General features: G+C 42.7%; 2 protein-coding genes and 1 long non-coding RNA gene across 6 annotated transcripts in view; 2 read left to right on the top strand and 1 right to left on the bottom strand.

Annotated features, from left to right (window-relative positions):
- Positions 1–16,692, bottom strand: part of col4a5 (collagen, type IV, alpha 5 (Alport syndrome)) — a 28,319-nt gene extending 11,627 nt beyond the window's left edge. Inside the window, exons 1-19 of the mRNA XM_088294727.1 lie at positions 16,316–16,692; positions 4,021–4,077; positions 3,730–3,819; positions 3,582–3,626; positions 3,347–3,391; positions 3,195–3,257; positions 3,054–3,107; positions 2,933–2,959; positions 2,763–2,843; positions 2,599–2,661; positions 2,494–2,529; positions 2,356–2,397; positions 2,180–2,272; positions 814–867; positions 641–697; positions 522–566; positions 392–445; positions 258–299; positions 45–138 (exon numbers count right to left, since the gene is read on the bottom strand). Coding sequence (XP_088150853.1) covers positions 45–138; positions 258–299; positions 392–445; positions 522–566; positions 641–697; positions 814–867; positions 2,180–2,272; positions 2,356–2,397; positions 2,494–2,529; positions 2,599–2,661; positions 2,763–2,843; positions 2,933–2,959; positions 3,054–3,107; positions 3,195–3,257; positions 3,347–3,391; positions 3,582–3,626; positions 3,730–3,819; positions 4,021–4,077; positions 16,316–16,405 — 1,132 coding nt within the window. The 5' untranslated portion in view covers positions 16,406–16,692. The remainder of the gene's footprint in view (positions 1–44; positions 139–257; positions 300–391; positions 446–521; positions 567–640; positions 698–813; positions 868–2,179; positions 2,273–2,355; positions 2,398–2,493; positions 2,530–2,598; positions 2,662–2,762; positions 2,844–2,932; positions 2,960–3,053; positions 3,108–3,194; positions 3,258–3,346; positions 3,392–3,581; positions 3,627–3,729; positions 3,820–4,020; positions 4,078–16,315) is intronic.
- LOC148339043 (uncharacterized) lies at positions 79–14,789 on the top strand. Of its 2 annotated transcripts, none has more exons than XR_015842951.1 (4): positions 79–317; positions 3,927–4,112; positions 6,803–6,955; positions 14,692–14,789. It is a non-coding gene; the product is annotated as an uncharacterized LOC148339043 (long non-coding RNA). The 2 variants fall into 2 exon arrangements; XR_015842950.1 differs by lacking the exon at positions 14,692–14,789 and adding an exon at positions 8,202–8,324.
- A 1,274-nt stretch (positions 16,693–17,966) lies between the features above and the next one.
- col4a6 (collagen, type IV, alpha 6) overlaps positions 17,967–23,381 on the top strand; it is a 50,966-nt gene continuing 45,551 nt past the window's right edge. For 2 of the 3 annotated variants that reach the window (XM_088294726.1, XM_088294724.1), the window contains exons 1-3: positions 17,967–18,159; positions 18,356–18,459; positions 18,596–18,641. In XM_088294726.1, coding sequence (XP_088150852.1) covers positions 18,449–18,459; positions 18,596–18,641 — 57 coding nt within the window. In that variant the 5' untranslated portion in view covers positions 17,967–18,159; positions 18,356–18,448. The remainder of the gene's footprint in view (positions 18,160–18,355; positions 18,460–18,595; positions 18,642–23,381) is intronic. The other variant, XM_088294725.1, reaches the window with a different exon arrangement.

Here is a 23,381-nt window from a genome sequence, read left to right as displayed (position 1 = left end):
GTTTTCCCTATTTTGTTCCTTTTCTTCCTTTTCTTTCCACTGACCTGTTGCCCCCCTGTCTCCTTTAATGCCAGGTGATCCAGGGAATCCAGGCTCGCCTTTTGGACCCACCTGTGCTCCTGTCTGCCCGCTAATAACCTGATGGGACACAGACAATCAAGCCAAATCCCATTCGGGAGATCTGATATGGCTGGACAATTACATGATCAAGTGGTTTTACTTATTTGCATGACAACAAGGTTAGATAGAATACACACCACTCCTGGAGCACCTGGGTATCCACGTTCACCTTTCATACCCTTGAAAGGAAAAATAGCGTAAGTTTTACACAAACTTTTACATGACATCATGTGCTGTTTAATCATCTAGCTAATGAAATAATTGAAATTACTCTCTCTCCGTCCCTGCCAGCGGGACCTGGCAGGCCTGACTCTCCTTTGAGACCCTGAAAGAAGAGCTAGCATTCAAAAATTTTCCTTGGTTTGACATTTAGTGTGTTGAGGAAATACGACGGTACTCACAAGGAAGCCTGGTGGACCAGGGTCACCATCTTTGCCTGGTTTACCCTGAAAGAAAAAAAAAACTATATTCCGATTTTGTGTTTAGTACACCCCAGGTGTGTTTTGGCTTTGAAACTCACACGTTTGCCGGCCTCTCCCGGTTCTCCCTTCTCTCCTTTCTGGCCACCAGGGATACCCTGCAGTCGGCAACAAAACACGAGTTTTGCAATTGTTTTAAAATGCTTCTTAGAGACCCAAATGCCATTCTTAGAAACTATATAAAAACCATTTACAAATGGTGACGGAGACTTACAGGGGGACCTGGATAGCCGGAATCTCCTGGGGCGCCTGGTAGTCCTGGGTCACCCTTTCAAAATAAAAATAGAGTACAAGAGATAGATGAGTACTTCCAAACTTCCAACTGGTTGTCACAGATAGTATATGTCAAACATTAGCTACCACCCCGAAGTTTGCCTTTCACGGTCCAATTTCCCTAGAGTATACAACCGGAAGGGTTGATGAGACAAATGAGACTTGAGTTCCTTGAAAGAGTCATTACCAGTGATGAGTCATGGATCGTTGTGTACAGCCGAAAGCCAGAGCCTTCAGTGGAAGAGTGTGACATCACCATGGCCCAAGAAAGCTAGATAGTCTAAGTCCAAAGTCATGTTGGTGCCACTTGTGGATGTGAGAGGTATCATCCACTGTGAGTTCTTGCCCGAGGGCCAGATGATCAACTGGCACGTCTCCAAAGTGAGCAAGAGCAGTGAGAAGACGTGGGAGTTGTGGCAGGACAACTTCATCATGCCTGCTCACAATGCCTTTAGCATCTGACACTTCCTGGCTGACGAGAACATCATGTGGGTGCAAACTCCCAACTCACCTCATCGGTCTCTATGTGAATTAAAAAAAAATCCTGCTTAGTAAGGATCGAGGGGATCCATTATGAAGACCTGGATGACATCATAATGGAGATGACAGAGGTGTGCCAGAGAAGGCTGGAAAAGTGTGTTGGACTTCAAGGGGAATATTTGAAGTGGAAAACTTGTGATAATTGTTTTGGATTTCTTTTGTACACACCTTGGTTGTTAGCATTAAGCTATTAGTCTTTATGACGATGACTGTAAATCTGACAAAACACACACACACCTATACACACGTACATATTAGGGCTGGGACGATACACTTTCGTCACAATCTGATACGGATCCCGATACCTGGGTGGCAATCCAACTTGTATTGCGACTTTTAAATATTATAAAGTATTAATCTTAAAATATAAATTCAAAACAGAGGCAAGTGTTCCCACATTTTTAACTTGTATGCCATTTGACAGTGATACAATTTTCACGACTGAAAAGTGCATAAACTGTTCCAGTAACTTTTCCTGACACACAGGAACACAATCTAGGAAAAAAAAAACTCCAATCACAGAGCTCAACATTGTGTTGAAAGTATCGATACTTGGCATCGGCACAAAAAGTATCGCAATACATCGCAAAACGACATTTTACCCCCAGCCCTAATATCTATGGTCTCTCAAAATTACAGATTGTCTCCTTTTGCGTGTGGGTCTGCTATTTATCCCCTCAATAAAAGGGGGCGGGGTCACTTTATATAGTTAGGAAGGGGGTTATTCAATCATACTAATTGACAAATTGTATCTCAGGCAGCTTTACCTTGTCTCCTCTTTGAATCTCCGTCTCAGTTGGCCTCTTCTGTTCCCCGACTTGCCCTGGCGGTCCAGCAGGTCCCGATAATCCAGGTTCACCCTGTGTTCACAATCAAATTTGTACAAAATAAGATCAAGCAAGGAAAAGTTGGCAAGCTGCACATCCTGGCTTTGGTGCAGTACCTTCTCTCCTTTGGGTCCCTGGAAGTTCAGTCCCATGTTTCCCTGTTGGAGCAGGAAAAGAAGCATTGCCATGAGCATGGTGCCTATCGTATCTTTGAACCTAACCGTCATTGAAATAAAAGAAAAAAACAACCTCACCTTAGGTCCAGGAGGACCAGGAGGACCTGGTCGACCCTGCCACAAAACGATGGTGTTAGCTTAAAGCAGTTAGAACACATTGAGTGACTAAGAGACTTCTGTTACCTCAAAGCCTCTCTGTCCTGGGGGGCCGATTGGACCTTGGTACCCGGCAGGTCCTGCAGGACCCTAGGATGTTTCCAAGCATGAAAAGAAGATATGGTGAAACATTCAAAGTTCTTCTCTGGATTTTCCAAATATATTTATGAAGAATACAAAAACAGACTCACAGGAACTCCTGGCAGTCCAGGATATCCTACAGCTCCTTTCTCGCCAAAGCGATTAGTAGAGATCACGTCACCAGGATCGCCCTGTGAATGTGTAATCAAACAGGTTTTTGTTTTGCATAAGAGTTTGGTTCTTTATTAGTGAGTCCCCCGACACAATTCAAAGCACACACCTTCTGTCCAGGAAGACCCGGTGGACCCTATGGAAGAAGATGATCAGACATTTGAATTAATGTATTCCCGGATCAAGGTGCTGGAGAGTCAGAGAATGGTCAAGTTCTTTCCTAGACTAACCGGCAGTCCTTGCTGTCCTGGAATTCCAGATAGCCCCGGGAAACCGATTTCGCCCTAGTCAAAAGAAGGGAAAACAAATGCATGACAATGTAAATGTTCGGATTAAAGCTCTTAAATTTCCAGTCTTTGTCCTACACATACTTTTGTCCCATTGCATCCGGGTGTTCCTCTTGGGCCTGGAGCTCCGTCCTGCCCTGGAAGACCCTAAGGAAGAGACAGTAAGAAAGAACATATTAAAATGACAAGAACAACAGCAAATTATTTAAACTGTGGTTCAAATCATGAAAACTCACTGGAAGTCCTGGTGTTCCTGGAAATCCTGGCAATCCAGAAGGTCCCTAAAGAAGGCATAACACAAATAAGCCATGAACATAAAAGCGACACCATTTGACAAATATGGAAATAGCGACATCTGCTGGAAAAGTGGGGAACTACAACCACTTGACCATTTGTTAAAACCGACTAAATCCAATCCAGTACACATTTACGTATAATACAGTACTGTGAGGTGAAAATAATGCAACTCACTCTTATTCCTTTTGGGCCACCCAAGCCCATAGGTCCATCACTACCCTGAAAGACGCAACAGTGCAAAACACATATTTGAATGATAACTCCTATGAAAACAATCATTTGATTTAAAATAATGACTGTGCAAACGTCCCCCTCCACTGACCTTCTCTCCTCGGGATCCGATTGGCCCTTCAGGTCCTGGGAATCCCGGCACACCTGGTTGTCCGGTGAGACCTGGGAAACCTCTCTCACCCTGCGCACCAACGAGCAGAATGAACATGGATGACTGATTATTATTCAAACATTAATTACCATGTTTATGTCTGTCTGTGCCCTGTGATTGGCTGGCAACCAATTTAGGGTGTACCCCGCCTACTGCTTCAGAAGGCCCGCAACCCTTGTGTGGAGAAGACAACGGATGGATCGATGAACAAATAAAGAACATCAACTGTACCTTTGCTCCTTTGACTCCACTGCAGTCACATTTGGATCCTGCACATCCATGGCAAGCCTGTTGGACAAAAGCGATGGATCTTAATTTACCAGGTAAAAAAAAAAAATTGAAAGTCATGATGAAATTAAATGCACACGCAATTGTGTTGTGACATGCTTGAATTCTGTTGGGAAATTATGTGAAATTGAACTAAGTAAATGTTTCTGTGAGGAGCCTAATTTAAACTAATACACACACACACACACCGACCCCCACACACACACGCACACACATCCCTCCACAAACCTTCAAATTATGTAACTGTAAACATTAAACAATATATTGTTGCGTCTTGAAGATAGCCATTTAGCTAATGCGAAAAGAGGCTAGTTTCCATGATTTTAAACGCTGTGACAACTGATAACTTCTCTCTAACTCCCCACAAGTGCAACAATCGTTCACTCTCTTTTACACTTGTGAAAATGTATTGGAAAACCGTGAGAATATGCGTCGGTGTTTCTGATAACCACCACAAGAACACGTTGTGCTAGCAATCACTAGCATAGGCGCGCTCACTCTGCACAACCATGTCAAATGATCTGAAATGTGTTCTACTGAAGCGCTCTCGTAACATTTGTCATACTTAAATATTTCATTCTTTTACAGAATTCTTGTTAACAAATGGTCAAAGTCGTGCCAATGGCTAATTTGCATAAGACAGACCTGTACCTTCAAACCATGTGCTGTCATTTTTTATTTATTTATTTTTATCTTTTGTCATATGTTGAGCTCACAATCCAAAATATTTTTTTTAAATACGACTGGAACAGCATTCAATGGTCAAAAACGGCATTGTATGTAAACCGCTACTCATCTACGCCACACGAGGGGGCCCTTGCATTGCTTTATTTCAACAAACGGGCGTGAGCGCATGCGAACCCTTTTAAAATAACCTGGATTTCGGAATAAATGGGTCATAAATTGCGATCTGAACTCCATTTAAGTACTAAAAATCCCCCAAACAATTGCATTTCCCTATTTTTATTGAACACAACGATTCACGCCAAACATTGCAGGAATATTCCTGAATTGAAACCATTTTGAAACGAGGAACGGTCCAAATTTGTGTGAATCGGTGTTCAGTTTTCCATGTCGTGTTAGTTTCATAAAATCTTTGTGACCTAGATGATCTTTTATCTCTAATTCCTGCGGCTTCACATACATTTTTCCCTCACAACTGTACAAGAGAACAACATTTCTTCCCAGAGAAAATTGAGGGAGTTCTGCAGGTTTGCTTGATGATGAGACAACAGGTGCAAGGTCATGAAGAAAACAGCCACCTCATGTATTATGAATGTCATAGTGGTCTGTAAATAAAACAGACTCCCACAATTCCTCTCAGCTAGCGCAACCAATATATAACGAGTGAGGCGATTTGTTTGGTGGGGGAGGAAGCTGAGAAAAAGACAAGGGGGATGCGGCAGGTTTTCCCATGCTTGCTGACTCGGTCCCATGCAAGCTGGGCATCGCAGAGCAAGTGAAAGAAAAAAAATGAACCGGTGGGTAGAAAGTTTAAGATCAATGGTAGGGCATGCAACGTCTTGGCAGGAAACAGAAAACGTGTCGTATGGGTCAGAGTTTGTTGCACACGTCTCAATACATTTGCAAATGGGTAGTCAAGTGTGTGAGTGTGTGTGTGTTTGTGTGTGCATGCCTATGGGCGTGTTTTTACAAGGCCTGGATCTCCAGATTAGTCTCTGGTCTGCTTCAGCTCAATGCAGTCTGCGCTCCAATGGCGGGACTCCCACTCGCACGTTTTTGTGCGTCATTCCGGATTGTAAAACCATTTTAGAAGGCCCACTTTCTACCTCGCTTATAGAATGCCATTTTCCTTTCTAATTTCCTGTTAAATCGCACGCATGAACTTTGACCATGATGTCACGCCTGGGTCTTTTCTTGTACATGTTTACTCGTCGTGCTTCCTGGTCCGCGCACCTGTGTGCAGTGGAGCCTTGCCAGCCTTGTGTCAACACATCAGCGAATGTCTGCACCAGACAAAGACAAAAAAGGTGTGCCTCTTGGCGAAACAATTGTTTAAAAATGTGAAATGAGAACAACACCTCAAATATTTGTTGATGAACTTTCCCAAAGGCAGATTATTGGAATATTGCACCAACGCCTAAAATTCTACTTCAAATGTACAAAATTGTCAGACTGTCAAGTAGATACATTAATGAGGTTTTGATTTTTGGGATTTTTCATTCTTTGCTTTCCATATATGTGGCCAGATGTCATGTAGTTTTAACTTTTTAAAAAGGACCTTTCCGTTGATTTGTAGTTATAGCCGTCGATGTGAACTGCCCTGAACTGAGCTAAATAATCTAAATATTAGAGTCAATGGCCGTGTAATCCACTTGCAAAGGTCACTGAGCTGCAAATATTCACTCCCTCCCTTTGGCTCACTCTCGCTGCCTCCTGTTCTTTTGCGTTCGCCCCCGTTCTTGCCAGTCAGCCCAAGCCATCAGGTCCGAGGGGAGTCGGAGCTCCTGCCAGCCCCACCTGACAAGCCGAGACCGGCCTGCTATTTGGCACCGCGCACAGTCCATAAAAAAAAAAGTCAGCACTGACAATTGCCTTTTCGACATCAGGATGTGATGCGAAAAGTCACAAAAGTGAGTGCCCTTGAATACGTGTCGACAGATGACATAAAATGATTCTCCCCTCCCTGATTTTTTTTTTTCACAAGTGTGACATGTTCCCTCAAAGGCTGAAAGAAATTGAAATTCCCCAATGTGCCCGTCAGGTGGCGCTCTTTCATTCAACAAAACGGGAGTTGAGGATGAGTAGGAGGAAGGTGAATTTGGAAGACAAGCGTTCACCGGTGGGATTAGACTGGCGAGACTGGAATTCCCCCACTCATCAGAGACTGATGATTAGATGCCACCGCCCTCCCCCGGTAAACACACACACACACACACACACGCGCAAGGCGCAATATACCTACACAATGCTTGCATGTCACAAAATAAATCCAGGCATTCTAATTTGCATTGGGAAAAAATAAGAAATGAATGATTTGCCTGCCACATATTTTCTACCTAGCAACACATGACATCATCAGTGTCCCACTCATTTGAGCAGCAATACTAACCACTCATGTTTAAAATACTTTCAAACTATATTTTTTTTTACTTTTTTTTTTGTTTACAACACGTAAAACAAAATATGTTGCTTTACAAGAACCACGGTAATGACAACCTTAAAATGCAGTAGGCCTGAATTGTCAAAAATCAAAAAGTGCTTTATTACTTATATATATATATATATATATATATATATATATATATATATATATATATATATATATATATATATATATATATATATATATATATATATATATATATATATGTATTTATAATTGTAAGCCTCTTTACATTTAAAAACCTAAAATTTAATTAAAACACATTCTAGTTAAAGAAAAATTGTACCGAATTAATTCAAATTTATCAAAAGTTACGTACAACTTAACTGCACTAAAATATTGTACTGCAGTTGAAAAGTAAAAAAAAGTACTGTGCTGGATTAAAAAAAAAGTGCAATCAGGCTGCATGTGTCGTTCCAAGTTTCATTTCAATACTGTATGCTGAATTGCATTTAATGTTTTAGATGTAAATTTTCTTTGCATTTACCTCTGCTGCCTGTTCAGAATAACTGTATCAAAACATGCTTTTTAGCGTATTCCCTCGCTCTCGCACTCGCTCGCACCGTACTCCAACTAAGAAGACATTGCATGTGTGCTTCAACATTGAATTTTGCTGTAAAACTGACACACACACAAAACAAAAAACTACTCAACATTGTGTGTTGGAATACCAAAATGTTCATTTTATCCAACAAAAGTCGACTATCTCAACACTAACATATTTTGCGAAACGCCATAGATATGCTAATGGCAATTAACTAATAGCTACGTTAACACTCATGGAGCGGCAACACATACAAACATTCTCTCTGCTCTGTGTGATCTGTAAAGTCTTACATGTCTATGTATGGTAAAAACCTTAAAAAAAAAAAAATGCGATAAAACACAGAGGGCGCGAACTTTGAACTGTGACATAGTGTCGCTCTGGGAACACTTAAGAGGAGTGCAATTGGCTCATTAAGTGTGTGTGTTTGTGTGTCCATGTGGTACGTATCAGCGTGTATATTTATCCCAAGGCTGGTGCTCCGGGCTCCGAGCCGTTGCCTTGATCCCTTTCATCGCCGCTGGACTTTGACTACTTGAAGGTGACGACGCCTCGACGGAGGCGACCAAAGCAAATACCCCCCCCCCCCCCTCCTCCTCCTCCCCTTCGGCCCAAAAATGTGAGTGTGTTTTGACTAGAAGAGGAAGACCCCTACTGACAAAGCTTATATCCCCCCCCCCCCCCCCCTTTTCCACCACTTGCACGTGTGTGATCGTGTCACCGTGCTCCACCAGGAATTTCCCGGGAATTGGTTCTTCTCGACGAAACTGTCTTTTGAGACAGGCAGAGAACACACAACGGACTGGCAAAATGGGGTCAAGTGCCCATCGACGGATAATACGTTAAATGAACTGCTGTCGTTCGGGGGTCATTGATAGATGTAGCTGTGTTGCATTTGCATCATTGTGATCGCCAACACTGGCGGTCTGAAGTATCTGACCCAAAGTTAACATGAACAGACTGAACAGAAGGGGGTCCTAGAACTGACCCTTGAGGGACCCCACATGTCATTGCCATTCAGTCACATTTGAAACTTCAAATGGTCACAAAGTAACTCCTTTCCTCCAAGTAAGACCTAAACCAAATTAGCAGGCAAATTCATTGTCTGTTGAGCGGAGTTCTGGCGCAATTTGGACTTGGGGATTTGTCAGTGTTGCGTTGTTGGCTGGCTTTTATTGACTCTTTGTTAAAATTTTAACTTGACGCCTTCAATTATTTCCTTCTCTTTTTTCCGGGGCTTTGGCGCCACCTTGTGGAATCTAAGCATTATTAACTCATTCACTGCCATTGACGGGTATGTACGTCAAAAAGTCCATTTCATTTTACTAACGCTGGAGTTCAAATAAATAAATAAATAATAAGCCAATGGTGAGCCGCAATCAGGCTAACTAAATGCTATTTCTTTCTTTGCCTTTCCGACAAATGTATTCGCCATAACCGTCGCCATTCCTCGCGGCAGACGTCGTCACGTGTAGCACCTTCCGAAGACGAAGGGCGTGGTGGACGTTCGGGTGTTATTTGGAGGGGCTGCGTTGTAATTCCATGATATCAATCCCGTCGGGGCCCGGCCCTGTCTCGCACAGGTTTGAACTTGACGGCGGCGTGCTCTCGCAACACATGCAGAGAGCGGCGGCGCAGCGTGAAATCAGAGTTAGGGGGATAAGGTTGAAAGCGTGTCGCCGCGGGGTTAGCTAGAAGGAACAGCTAAAAAGATGGAAACATATGCGTCCAAAGTCGTCATGAGAGAAATTGAAACATCCTAAGGGGCATTAAGTCAACCACATTCTACTCTGCTCTGCTCAGAGTGTATAAAATCTGTTTAGATGAGCTGGGGACTAATCTTAACATTTACCCGAGAGCAGCAGTTGTAGACATAACAAGATAAGCGTGTTTTCCTGGGAGAATGTGGGACAAATACTTTTTGGGTTTAGCAAGAAGCTCTCATCAGGAATGCAAAGTTGACGGGAGATTTGGACGTGAGGCTGAACCATTTTGAAACAATCTCATTGCGATTTATCTTTTTATTGCAATTTAATATGCGATTATTTGAAAAAAAATGCAACTATTTCCTGATAAGCTCCATTAGTTGTCTACTAATGCTGTCAACATGTCCTGCTCATTATTTGGACATTTTTGTTGAAATTTTTTGAATTTGGGGCAGAAACTGTCTGTGTGGAGCCATCTTCAAGTTAAACACTGCACTGCATATGAATTTGGCTTTCTGTTCTCTGATTGGACTAGCAGGAAATCACTGAGGCTAAGTCTCGTACACGCCTCTGTAACGAGTTGGAGTTGGAAAAATAACATCTTTAAATCGATTTTCATGTTCGTGATTTATTAGCATAGCATTTGGTTGGTTTATTTAGCATAGCTTGTCGTAGTATAACAATGATTAAGGTCGTAGTTTAGCCCCCTCGCTCCGTCGCAAGCCCAATGGCAACGCCCCCTTTGAGCGCCGTTTTCAAATACTAGTGAGGAAGGGAACAAGAGTTTGATCGGGAGTGAGCCGCCCTTTAAGTTGCAATATCACCAATCTCCACTAGATGGAAGCAGCACTAGAGGCTTTTTTGGGAATGATATGCTGAACAAACGAGTGCCTCAATAATATGGTGGTTTCATATTCAACAGTTTTGTGCTGTGCTTATATTGTGTGTGTGTGTTGTTTTTTTTTTTTACACATGAGTCAATTGCACTGGGAAAAAAAATTACAGTATGTGTTTATTTTGTTGTTTGCCTCAAATCTTTTGTTGTTGGGTTAAGATGGTGCTTCTCAAATATTTTATACTCCCCCTAGCAGGAAGAAAACAATTCGTCCCCCCCACCCCACCACCCACACTCTGCTGCCACTATCAAAAAAAAAAGGATTTTCGTTGCAAAACAAATGTACACCGTAGAGTTAATACTCGCTTCGCAGAATGGGCAACAAGAGCGCCACTGCCAACTACTGGAGTGGATGTGCAATTACACTTTATTGTATTACGGCGGAAAAAACGCAATAGCACAGTTGGCCCCCCTCCAAAATTGAAGTTGCGCATTCCTGAAATCTAATTTGACTTGCAGTCCTTTAAGCATTCGCGATGACAACCTCGCAAAATTCTACAAAACAAGTGTGGCGCGTACTAAGTCAATAAGTCATAAATCAGATTACAACAATTATGCAACCAAATCTGTGGCTTGATCACTTCAATTTTTCATGTTTCATGAAACAATGCGGACGTTGATTTAATAAATAGTTCAGTCCAATTAGAATGTCAATCTTTGCTCCCATTCAACCTTGTCGTCGCAAGAGTTCAATGAGCGTAGGTGATGTTTTCCGATTTATTTATATTTAATTAAAGCTTATCGCTCCATTTATCGCCTCATTTGGATGATTTAGTAGACGTATTAGATGTCTCTCCTGGCAAATGCTTTGAGGTGTTGAGCCAGACATGCTCTCGCTCGCTTGTCAGTTTCCGTGACGAGATCTTGTGAAGGGGCAGGTCACGGCAGGTTCCTGGCCTGCCTGGCACCTGAAAAACCTCAGCAACACCGACTCCTTTTGAGCACAAGTGAAGCTCGGTGGGGCAAACGGCATGTTTAAATGACCTGATGTTGCGCTGGCCAGTGCAAAAGGAGCAGAATTCTGGTTGACTTCTGGTCGTGGTGGACCCCGCATACTCGCAGTTCGACACCCTGAAATGGTTGCCGGCCAATCGCAGGGCACACATAGACGAAGAATCACAATCACAACTAGGGACAATCTCGAGTGGTCAATTAGCCCACCATGCATGTTTTTGGAATGTGGGAGAAAACCGGAGTACCCGGAGGAAACCCACGCCGGCTCGGGGAGAACATGCAAACTCCACACAGGAAGGCCGAAGTCGGAATCGAACCCACGACTTCTGAACTGTGAGGCCATCATGCTGAGCAGTCGACCGACATGCCGCCAAGTGCTAACCAGTCGCGTGAGTTTAATTTGTATAAATCTCTTTGTTCGCTGCCACAATGTGGCACTTGTATCTCAAATTTGGACATGAAAATGTCGGACGGATGTTGGCTCATATCTTGGAAAAGTCCTAAGTCAGGTCCAGTATCTCAAGGCAACTATTTATTTTTTGTCTGAGATATTATTTTACATTAGTCCAAAAGACGATCCCGTCTTGTTTTTATGTAATTCTCCCGTTGCTGCTGCTTCTTCCATAGTCAGCTGTCCGTCCGTCGCCATCCTTCGCTCTCGCGCTCACTGCTGCAACAGATGTTTGATTTCCCGCCGTCGCGGGCGGCGGGGGTGCTGTTTGTGTAGCAGAGGCCTGGAATGCGCCACATTCAGCGCAGACACGCTCGCACAAAGCAGCCAGCTTGACTTTTTTCCAATTTCCCCCACGGAGATGCACTTTATTGACAATAAAGGTGGAAAAACACGGGCAAGAACGTGAAAGGAAAGCAAAGCGCGAGAATCCGCCGCATCGCACGACACAAACTGGATGCCTTACCCCTTATCCTCAGCTTAGTCACATTCCAGCTGCCACACTGACCTGGGATTAACCAAGTCCACACAACCGGAACATGATTTGCGCCAACACAAATCTGAAGACACGCCTTCATCAATTTATCAGACCTTGAGGCGATGGCATCCTTTTTGCTTTGCTTAGAGGGGCAGAGATCTGACAGTCATCTGCATAGCCGGGAAGAGTAATTACCACCACCATTTCTTAAAATGGAACCCAGAGGCAGAAATCCCAATGAAAAAAACAGGGTACTCAAAATTGAACCCTGTGGAACACCGTGCGAAAGTGGGAGTGGAACTTAGATCAACCACAGCTAAGACGAAAGTCCTGGCTCCCATGTAGTTTCTAAACCACTCGAGAGCGCTACCACTGATGCTCACCAGGTGTCGCAGATGAGCCAACAAAATACAGGATCAACAGAAACCTGACTGCAAAACCTCCACGACATCCCAAAAAGATTTTAGAGTCTGCTCTGCTTTTTCCAGAATTGTTTAGATAAAATGGGTCTTAAATCTGACCACGCACCTTGATCACGACCAGGTTTCTGAAACCAAGCACCCCACATGTTTAAAATGTTGGCGGACTACACCAGAATGCAGACTGCAGTTGATGATGGCCAAAACCGATTGACCAACACTCGGGAGGACCTCCTTAAAGAAATGAGGAAGAACAGAGTCAAAGTGGGAGTCGGATAGCTTAATCTGGCAAACCACATCCTCCAAAAACCTCAAGGTTAAGGAAGGTGGCTCATAGCAAACATCTTGTGGGGAGGGCTGAGCTCCAAAGAAGATTCCAACAAAATGGGAATAACAGGTGGAAGCGAGTGAGCACGCAGGGGAAAATAGTCAGAACCAGATGGCCTCCTTTTTGGGGGTCCTCCTCGCCAGTCAAAACAGCTTCTTTGCTTCTGTCAAGCATCTCCGATGGCTTCATTCATCCATCTGCAGATAGCCAAGAAGCGTGCACTCTTGGGGGGAGGGGCCAAGTGCCATGCGGCCTATCTTCCCTCGCCATCTCTCTGTCTGAGGGGCTGCACTGGCTCATGTGAGATGCGCCGATAGAGGCCCAGAACACGATTTATCGTCCAGCATATCTCGAAGTGGCCAGATTATGAGCTTCCAAAATCTGCATTTTAGGTTGAAAAAAAAAATGTCACGCATCTGGGGAACCGTGTTAGGAAATCAACTTGTGTGGTGGGATTTTATTCAGGTGTCGCGCTTCTGTTTGAGGATGGAAGTGAGACGTCTTTACATCGAAGTCACCCCTCTGATCTTAGACGGGATTCCACCGACTCCGCTTTCCTCACCTCAAGTCGAAAGAATGCAAAACAATAAAGCGGCTCGCTTGTCGGAAAACATGCCATGAAATATTCCATCTTCTGCCCCGCAAACTTTGCAAGCTTCTGTGAGGACTTGCTCACAATAACTTGCCTTCCGCTGAGCTTTATTATATTTTCCTTTCTGATTCCTTAAGCAAAGTATCTGTTTTTGTGAACTTATTTGTCCCAGGGCGCCGCCTTTGGCCCGATCTGAACGGAAGGGACGCTCGCAGGAAGGAAGAAATCCGACAGTGGGTCTGTTTTGTGTAGGTAGAGTTGCGCTGTAGCCCGCTGGCTCGCGGCCACGACATGAATCGGAACGAGTCTGACCTCCGACCTTACGTTTACATTCAAACAACGCATTTCGTTTGTCTTCTCCTGCAAGTTGATTCCTGATCAACGACCAGGTTGCCAAAAATCGAAGTCGCCCATTAATCAACAGCATCTCGGTCCAGATGTCTGATTTTCTCATCAGCCTGGCCTCAAAACATGAAAGCACACAAAAGCGTTTTGCGAAATGGCAAAAATCCTCAATCTGAATCACCACCGAGGGCAAAACATGAGGCCGTCGTGTTCCCCCTCCGAGGTTCTAGCCAATGCCTGGAAACGCACTCACCGGTCACATACGCACTTGTACAACCTTTGACAATAAAAACAAGTCCTAAATGTCCTGAGGTTACCTTATTTAGCTTCCGAACAGCTCGCAAAACGTCTGCGACAAGAAGGTTGAAATGAAACCGGAGTCGATCATTTGCAACGAAACATTCTAATCGTTCCTAAAATGGAGTGTGAAGTGTCAACCCTGAATTGCTTTTTGAAAGTAGGACGTCGTGAAGAGGAGCTAATTAGTTGTCTAAACATTTGCCGTTGGCTCTCGTTGACTTTTGGCTACTTGCGACTTCTTGCGCCATCTTCTGTTCTTTTGCACCGCCGTGGCACTTATTATAACCTTTGCCTTGATTTGAACATAAACACAATTTCTGTATGTCTTTGTTCATTTCTTTTTACCAATTGTTATAACTTTCTACTCTAAACCTAACAATCTCAGGTGATGTGAACGCTGAGCCTTGACCTCTTGCCTGCCAATTACTCCAAATTAACAACATGAGCATTTTACGATAATTTTTTTCTGTTGCAGGCTATCATGAAAGAAGCGAGCGAGACAGAGGTAGAAAAGAGGGATTCGGTTGAAACATGATGTCACAACCTGAGGCTGTTATGGCTACCAAAGCTCGGCAGGGTGGGTCAGGTGACGTGTGTGTCTGTGTGTGTGTGTGTGCACAAGACGGCAGGCCTCAAATTAATTGTGTGTTTGTGGTTTGCACAGCATGCCAAGTTCAAAGGAAATGTCCAGGTATGCGTTACTGTTGAACTCCCTCACCTGGCTGAGAGGAGATTCATATCTGTGCGAGGATTGATGCTCTGCACACGCGCACACACGCGGTTGGATTTGAAGCTCCGTTTTAAGCCCGATCTTGCCGTTTGCACGTCTGTATGTTTAAAGGTTCATGACTACTTCCGTCTACACACACGCACGCACACACACACACCCACATACATACCCCTCTGAAGATGGAAAATGCGAAAGAATCCTGTCATACACACAAGGCTCCACTAGGTGGTCTCAGTGAGCTCACAGGAAGTAATATAATTGGGCATGAGGTTGGAAGCGTTATAGGGCAGATATTATTTTTACACTTGTACATTCAACATAAGATTTTGATGTTTGGGTCACTTCTTTTGCGTCTTTTATATGTCCACCCCCAAAAAATTCCTCACATAGCCATTTAGGTTAAACGCAAGCACAAAACGACATTTAACGTCTATTTTCTTCCACGCATCTTTATCTCACTTTTGAGCACTGATGTTATTAAAATATAGTCAGATGTCTAAACTTCATCTCCGCTTTCCGTGTTAATGTCTTGTCGTCTTTCCCAACTAAATCGATCATTTCTGGGAACATTTGTTCATTTTCCTACTATAATTATTGCGTGATCTTTTCATGCTTATTGCAGCGCTCAAGCCTCAATTTGTGCCTTTACAACTATATGTTGACAGTCCATAGGCGGAACGGCGGAACGGCGTTGCTGAGGAGGTTTCTCTTGTGCCTCTTGTTAAAAAAAAAAAAAGTTTGCAAGCCCTTCGTGGACACGCCTGCTTGAAGTTGCGGGGGCGTGGCCCTCTGCGTATCGGTATTCACGCCTTATGAATTATGCATGAGCATTAATATTCAGCTAATGTTGGGATATTACATGAGGCTGGTGCATGATAGAGGTAATGTTAAAAAACTGCTGCATAGGGGGGTGTCGTATGTGCGTGTGTGTGGAGGGGGGTGATAAACAAGAAAAGTGTGCACAAACACGCACGAGTGTCTTTCTAAAATATTCCTGCTGCAATGTGATTTTGACAATGTCATAATTCTGCACATCAAGTCATGTCCAGAACTCGAAAATCAATTTCCATGTTGTTGCAAATGCATTAAATTAATTGCATTTAAAGGCAAGGAAAGACTAAAACCAAATCAAAATGTACATGCGCTGTTTTGTTCCAGGTAATCGGGACAAAATGCGGACATAAACGTCACAAAACTGGAGTTACGGCGAGTATAGTTACACTTGTTGCAAAGCAGACGCTCTATTTATAAACGTGTCCGAGGGAGAGCCGCTGGTGTCCGGGCCAAGGCTGCACCATTCCGCTGCTCCTCCGCGGCTCTCCGCTGGACTTTGAGTGATCGTATGGCCGGGGAAAGAAGCGCAACTTACCGCCGAGTCTGTCCGCTGCACGGCGGCGCACAGGACGAGCAGCAGCAACGGCACCGCGAGTCGTGACAGCCTCTTCGCCTCGTTGCTCATCTTGGACGAGTACGCGGGGGACTCGAACAGGATCCGCTCGCGTCGGGACTTAGAAATCTGTGCCTCGCTACTGGCGTGTCATCGCCGCGCGTCTCTTCGCTCCACTTATTTATTTTTTATTTTTTGGCGCGCGTCTTGCTCTGCGTTAAGAACGCGAAACACTGAGGCGCTCGGTTGGTTCTCCTGTCGCCGTGCTTGTGGTTGCAGAAGCTCCAAAGTGGTCCTGGCTGCAGTACCGTGCGCCTCTGGTCCCCCTCTCTGATTTCGCTCCAGAACCTGCCCCAGCCGGATCTACTTCCCACTCGAAGTGCGCACTGATACTAGCCACTCGCACCTTCACTCCGAGATGACGCCTCCTCAAATAGTCTCGTGTTGAATTACGCTTTCAAGTCAACTGTTTTGGGAAAAAAAATCTTAAAACAAAACTCCTAATTTTATTATAGTTACGATATACTCAGTTTTTTTTGCTTATTTTAGAGTGGCAAAGTAGTGCCACTTAGTTTGGACTCGGCAATGGCGGACGGATATAGCGTGTAGTGCCTTTCGCGTGCGCGCCTACCCACGCCTCAGGCTGCACAAAACGAAGACTCGAATGAAACGTTTATTTTTCATATACGCCCCGACATGTTGCTTTCCTCCCACGTTATTGCACATTAAATATTCACTTAAAACAACCAGATGGCGTGCATGGAGAAGACCAGAGATTAAGATTGTATTACAATTTAGAAAACGAAATTACTGACATGTTTTACTACCTGCAACAGTTGCAGGCCACCAACTAATTCCAAATGTTTTATCCCACAAATTCGACTTAAAAAAAAAATCGGCCTAGTCTCGGGCGACATCCCGGAAACAAAAAGACATCGTAATGATGATTGTTCTGTCTGGATTTCGAACGCCACATTGTATCTAGAACTTTATAGGTCAAAGTACCAAATGTAAGAAACCCGGGGTAAGGCCCATGTGGACCCTCATCATTCAAAACGATTCAAACACTTACGGAAACCTTTTCTATTTTGATTACATTTTGTGTCATGCGCTTTAATGGGAGATCATTTTTTGAACGGTGCATTAATGAGGATATGAAATCTAAATGAATGACATTTGCTTACCCTCTGCAACAATTGCAGACTAAATTGACAGCCTAAACACCCCCCAACACACACACAAACACAGACAGAATAACAGAATTTGACTTAAAAAGACATCCCAGAGGTAAGTAGTCTTTTATCGTCAAAGTCGCATGTTGGTACATTAAATGGCATGCTGCAATTAAAACTGAATATTTTAGGTCAAAATTCAGAGACCACAAGGACAGATCCATGTTGAACTCCGTTTTTCACAAAAAGTCTAAAACTACCCCAGGAATAGCAAAACTGCCCCAAAACATACCCAAGTACAGGTTTTCCACCACCAGACATCTAGACAAACATTGCCATTTTTGTAATATTTTGTCAAATGCACTTTATTGGGAAATTTGAACTTCTTGCACCCTTAATAATACGATCATGTGTTTTCAATCCCCGACAGGAAGGTTGCGTGCATGTCTGGAGACATTGTTGAATGTGCGTGGGTTCCTGTTGAAGAAGCAATCAAAAAAGTCTTGCAGGAGAAGCGCTGGTGGTTGCTCGCGAATGACAAGTGTTGGCCAACTTGGCCCCTCCTCTCCCGGCTGGCGGGGCAGCGCTGCAGAGTTGAAGCGCAACTGCCCGGGACGGAGAGCGCAGCAGCGACTTCGCCGCTGTGCAGCTTTGGTGAGTTTAGACAAAAGCGCGATTTGAATGAATTGATGAAGGCCATCGCGAGTTTCGCGTCTGTGCTCGGAAGCAAGCCATAGGCGCGTCGACCGCGTCGATTTGCGCTGTTTTTCAAAAACTCTCTCCGTGCCTGTGTGCGTGTGTGTGTGTGTGTGTGCGCGCGCGCGCGCGTGTGTGCGTGTGTGGCTGCTAGATGACAGGATCTTTGGAGTAGTCGATGAGCGCGTTGCAAGTGCTTTGCTGGTGAACTCGTGTCCATTCTCAAATTGCGGCTCACCGGATCACGATGAAGCTCTTGTAAGTTTGCATTTTTACTTGTTTCGGACGCATACACACACAACGGATCTCTGAAGAGGGTGTGCGCGCGTGTGTGTCCCGCGTGCACTCAGGTGGACTTAAAGTAACCCAAAATGCTTCTTTTTTCCCCTTTTAGGGTTTGCGTAGTGGCAGTGGTGGTGGCGGTGAGAGCTACCGAAGCAGTAAGTGCCGTTTGTTTACTAGCACACTCCTAAGCCGCCGCCTGCTTTTTTTTTATGCACAGGCGGACTGTTTATTCGATTAGGACGCACATGTAATGTTTATTATGTTGTCGATGTACTCAGCTGAAATGTTTCACTTGGTGGTTCAATGCTTTGTTTTTTAACTGAAGCCCCCTCATTTATTTTAGCCCCATTTTAATTCAGCTTGTAAAACTCGTGCGTTGCCTTGTATGAAAGAAAGAGAACAATGAAAAGGAAGATAATTTAGGTCAACGTTTGGTTCATTAAAAAAAACAGTATAGACATAAATAGAAAAAATAAATACTGTTCCAAAGTGGAAGAATGTTTAAAAAAGTAGTCCACGTTAGAGTGTGGCCGCTCAGGCTCATTTGCAAGTCAAACTCCTCCCCCTCATTAATATTTAGAAGCTAGGCGACGGTTCCTTTTCCTCAAGCCACCCCCGAACTCTGCCGTTCTACTTAACTTCTTTGCATGTTTTGAAAACTAAAATCACTGCATATATGTATATATATATATATATATATATATATATATATATATATATATATGTATATATATGTGTATATATGTGTATATATATGTATATATATGTGTATATATATGTATATATATATGTGTATATATATGTGTATATATATATGTGTATATATATGTATATATATATATGTGTATATATATGTATATATATATATATGTGTATATATATGTATATATATATATATATATATATATATATATGTATGAATTATCTGATGGCAACCATAAACCAGATTGATTTGGAATTGACTCCTCCCACGTGCTACTTCTCTGTTGTCCTGTGCATGTGTGGGTGGCAGGTGAGTCCATTGGGTGGCCTGGTAACCATAGTGATCATTTTTGGGATGATCAGGCTGGCCGAGTGGTCTAAGGCGCCGCGTTCAGGACCCAGTCTCCCCAGGAGGCCTGGGTTCGAATCTCGAATTTCCCCATTGTGGGACTAATAAAGGGAATATTATTATTATTATTATTATTATTATCAGAGAAGAATTGAGTTCCTTGTGGTGTGACCACTGAAATGCCTATCTTGAAACTTTGTGTGCGGTCATGTGACACCCGAGCTCCGTTTGATTGGTCAAATGACATCTTTTGTCATTTTCTAGTTTCGATTGATTGGTGAAACAATGTCATGTGACAACGCCTGAACTGAACTCTCTTTGAAATCTAAACATATAGCTCATTCAAGCAAGAAAAATAAAAGTAACGAGTGGAATATAGCTAAGAGTAAAAGTAACTGAGTAAAAGTACTGTTTCTGTTTCCTCACAAAAACACTTGAGTATATTGCATTGAAACCACTCTGACAAGAACAATTTACCCTAAAAATGATTGATACAAATGTAACGGAGCAAGTGTCGCTTGCTTGTAAGTCAAATTTTGGCTCCCAACACAAATGACTGAATAATAAAACAACTTCTAAGTTGGGCACCACTGTACATGATCTGAACTCTACAATAGTCTGCAGCGGCACGGCTGCCACAAGTGTTGGCACAAGGGAGACATCACACACTGGTGAGGAGGAATGGGGTGGGGAGGAGCCAAATGACAGCAACACGGCCAAATTTTGCTTCCAAACCGTTTTGAAGGATTGGACGGGTTGCCCATGTGCAAAGAAATCTAGTGTTGCTCCCCTACTTGGCTCTCGCATAAATCCGACATAGCATTTTTAAAAATGGAAAATATAAATTCTGAAAGCTCATAACTGAAATCCGTCATTAGAATTGCAAGTGAACACAGACTCCTCTCGTACGGGCCTGCCTGCGTCCTCTTTGCCACAAATTCTTTCTGAGCTTGGCAAGACTTGTCTGGCTGTCCCCGCAGCTGCTACAGACCGGAACATTCCGGCAAGTGATGATGCGACTCACTTGAAAAGTGCCCAAGCCCCCAACATCCAACACCTCTTTTGCGGACTACCTTCTTCCTTTCGCCTTCAGCTTCTTCTTCTCATGACGGCTTTTTTCCCGCCCTCAATATTGCAATTATTATTTTATGATTTATTTATTTATTTATTTATTTATTTATTATTATTAATTTTTGTTGTTGTTATTATTAATATTAATATTATTGTCGTTATTATTATTTATTTATTTATCTATTTATTATTATTATTATTATTATTATTATTATTATAGCCATTATAATTATTATTATTATTTATTTATTATTATTATTATTATTGTTTTTTTAGCTCTTCTTCCCATGCAGTGTCTATTGGTACCATCCAATATTTTAGTAGCCATTACAGCTTTTGACAATACAATCAGCTTTCTTGCTTGAGGCTTGAAAGCATCAGGAGAGATTTAAACTATACACAGTCACAAAAATGATTCTGTGTGGTCAACATTTGTCAAACAAGTAATTATATAGGTACGTGATTGTAAAATGAAAGATGCGTTTACTGTCAGAGAACGCCATCAGCCGTTAGTGGCAGTTCACACGACGACCTCGTCATCCTCGTCATACTTCCAAGAGCGTTGATGTACTTTTTTTCCATTTATGACAAACGCAAGCTTTTGCTGTCACGATACATACTCTGGGATATACATATAGAAATATGTCCTCTATCCAAATTTCTGTTGCCTGTGAGCAAACCGTGATAATAAATTGCCCTCCCTCCAATGTAAACAGTTGGCAAACAGAGGATTCTCAATCGAAACTGGTGCACCCTCTCATTTGGCTCATTACCAATTCTAAATGTGATTGCAATTTATACGTCCAGTGCTTTTGATATATACCAATAAAAACACAAAAATATACAATACACAAATATCATCCGTAACCCGAACACATGTCAGACCTGGAGCAAAACCCCTCCCAATGAAAAAACGTATAAAACAACAAAAGCTAACTTTGACCCCGAATGTGTTGATTTTATCGGACTTCTTAAGTCGTTTTTCCCTATTTAATAAGTTAATCAGATGATCAATCAGTTAAAGGAATTTTATTCTCCCAAATATCGAAATGGGCCTAAAAAAAAATAAATCCATAACCTAGCGCGCAATTTTCTTTTAGACCGACATTGCGTGCAATCTGTTAGCGAGTGAGCACGCAATTTAGCGCCTATTTGGGATTGTATCAAAAGATGGCAGTCTTGAGTAAATCATGCGCAACCAAACAAGAAACCAAGAGATTTTGCTAAATCAAGCCCAACGTGTGAGAGTTATTCTCTTGATAAGGATGAATGGCCATGGAAGCGATCAATCTCGATGATGTTGCTTTTGTGTGATATTTTATCCCAAGAATCAGATTCATCCTGCCGTTAAATGCCAAAGAAAACAAGGACTTGAGTTTCATGAGTCCTTATCCTTTGAGCAAAAGCTGACGGGACCACTTTCTCATGTTAGACCCACTCCCTCTCCCTCTTTTTTTTTTTTTTTTTTTAAACCAAGCACACGCTTTCAGTTTGTCCCCGGATTGGTTGCGGTGAGCTCCAAAGGTTGGAGGTCACGCAAGCACAAAGGCAGCGGGGGCTTGTGGCCGTGGCGACCGCTTAACATTCCGCCGCTCGCTCTCCAGATTTGTTTATCACATTTTTTTTTTTTCGTGTGTCGACTGAAAGGGAGATGACACAGTTTGGAGAGCCGTTGAAGGCCTAAAAGCGGCAGCGCTATCTGCGGCCCCTTTGGGTGTTTGTGAACTTGTAGTGAGAGAGGAGCTGAGGTGGGGCAATGTTTGGAAGGATTGGGTGCAGGCGGCAGGCGGCAGGTGCTGTCTTAGCTTGTTGGACGTGCCCCGTCGTCCCGTTTCGAGCTGCCTGCTCCCTCGGGGTTGTTTGCGCTGAAAGATTTTATCTCCTTTTGCTCATTTATTCGCTATTTCATCCCTAAAATGCTCATTGGATATTTAAAGCAACGACGCAAGCTATATGGAATGTCCCCCTCACTCCATGCTAGCACATAATAGAAAATAACGTTGACAGGCTAGCAGATGCGATTTAGTTTAGTTTTTTTATTAGTTTTAGTATTAGTTTTTTTTTTTTTGTTTTTTTTTTTTACTCATGGAATATTTGTCGATTGGAAATAAAATAAAATAATAAAAAAAAAAAAAGTCATGATGACGTAAAGTAAAGCACAATGACTGTTCGACCTTTCTTCTGTATGGACGTACAGCAACTTTCGTTTTTTTTTTTAAATATCGCCAGTTTTATAAACGTAAGATGTTGTTTCAGTTACTTTTCATTTCTCGTTTCAAAAGCATTTTCATATTTGGTGTTTGTTTACGAAAATATTTTTTTTCAGCTATTTTATTAGTTTTCATGAACTTTAGTGACCTTTGTAGTCAAATCATATTACAATACTGACGCATATATTCTTTATCCTCGAGAAAAAAAAAAAACAGTAATATAAGTAAGAGGTCACCATCCTTGTGGAATTTTGTAAAAAAAAAAAAAAAAAAAACAATGAGGCACTTCAAATGTCTCAAAAATCCTCCATAACAGATCAATTCACAAAACCTAGCAATTGAGTCATAAAATACATGACTTCTCTTCATCTGAATCATTTTCCATTTTTTTTTTTAAGTGAGTCACGGTCAACTTGAAGAAGCCCTCTGAATTTCGACCCATACAAGCGCACTGGTGGATCGTTTACATTTCATCTGATTTTCAAAATTCTCTGTGCGTTGTGTTCGGGCTGTTCCAAACAGACTTGTCATTTTTGGCGAAATCTTGTCTTATTTCTACAAAT

The sequence above is a fragment of the Idiotropiscis lumnitzeri genome, chromosome 4, assembly GCF_059441095.1.
Source record: "Idiotropiscis lumnitzeri isolate Australia: NSW breed Sydney's pygmy pipehorse chromosome 4, RoL_Ilum_1.0, whole genome shotgun sequence".
Lineage (NCBI taxonomy): Eukaryota > Metazoa > Chordata > Actinopteri > Syngnathiformes > Syngnathidae > Idiotropiscis > Idiotropiscis lumnitzeri.
This window is presented reverse-complemented; position numbering and strand designations above follow the sequence as displayed.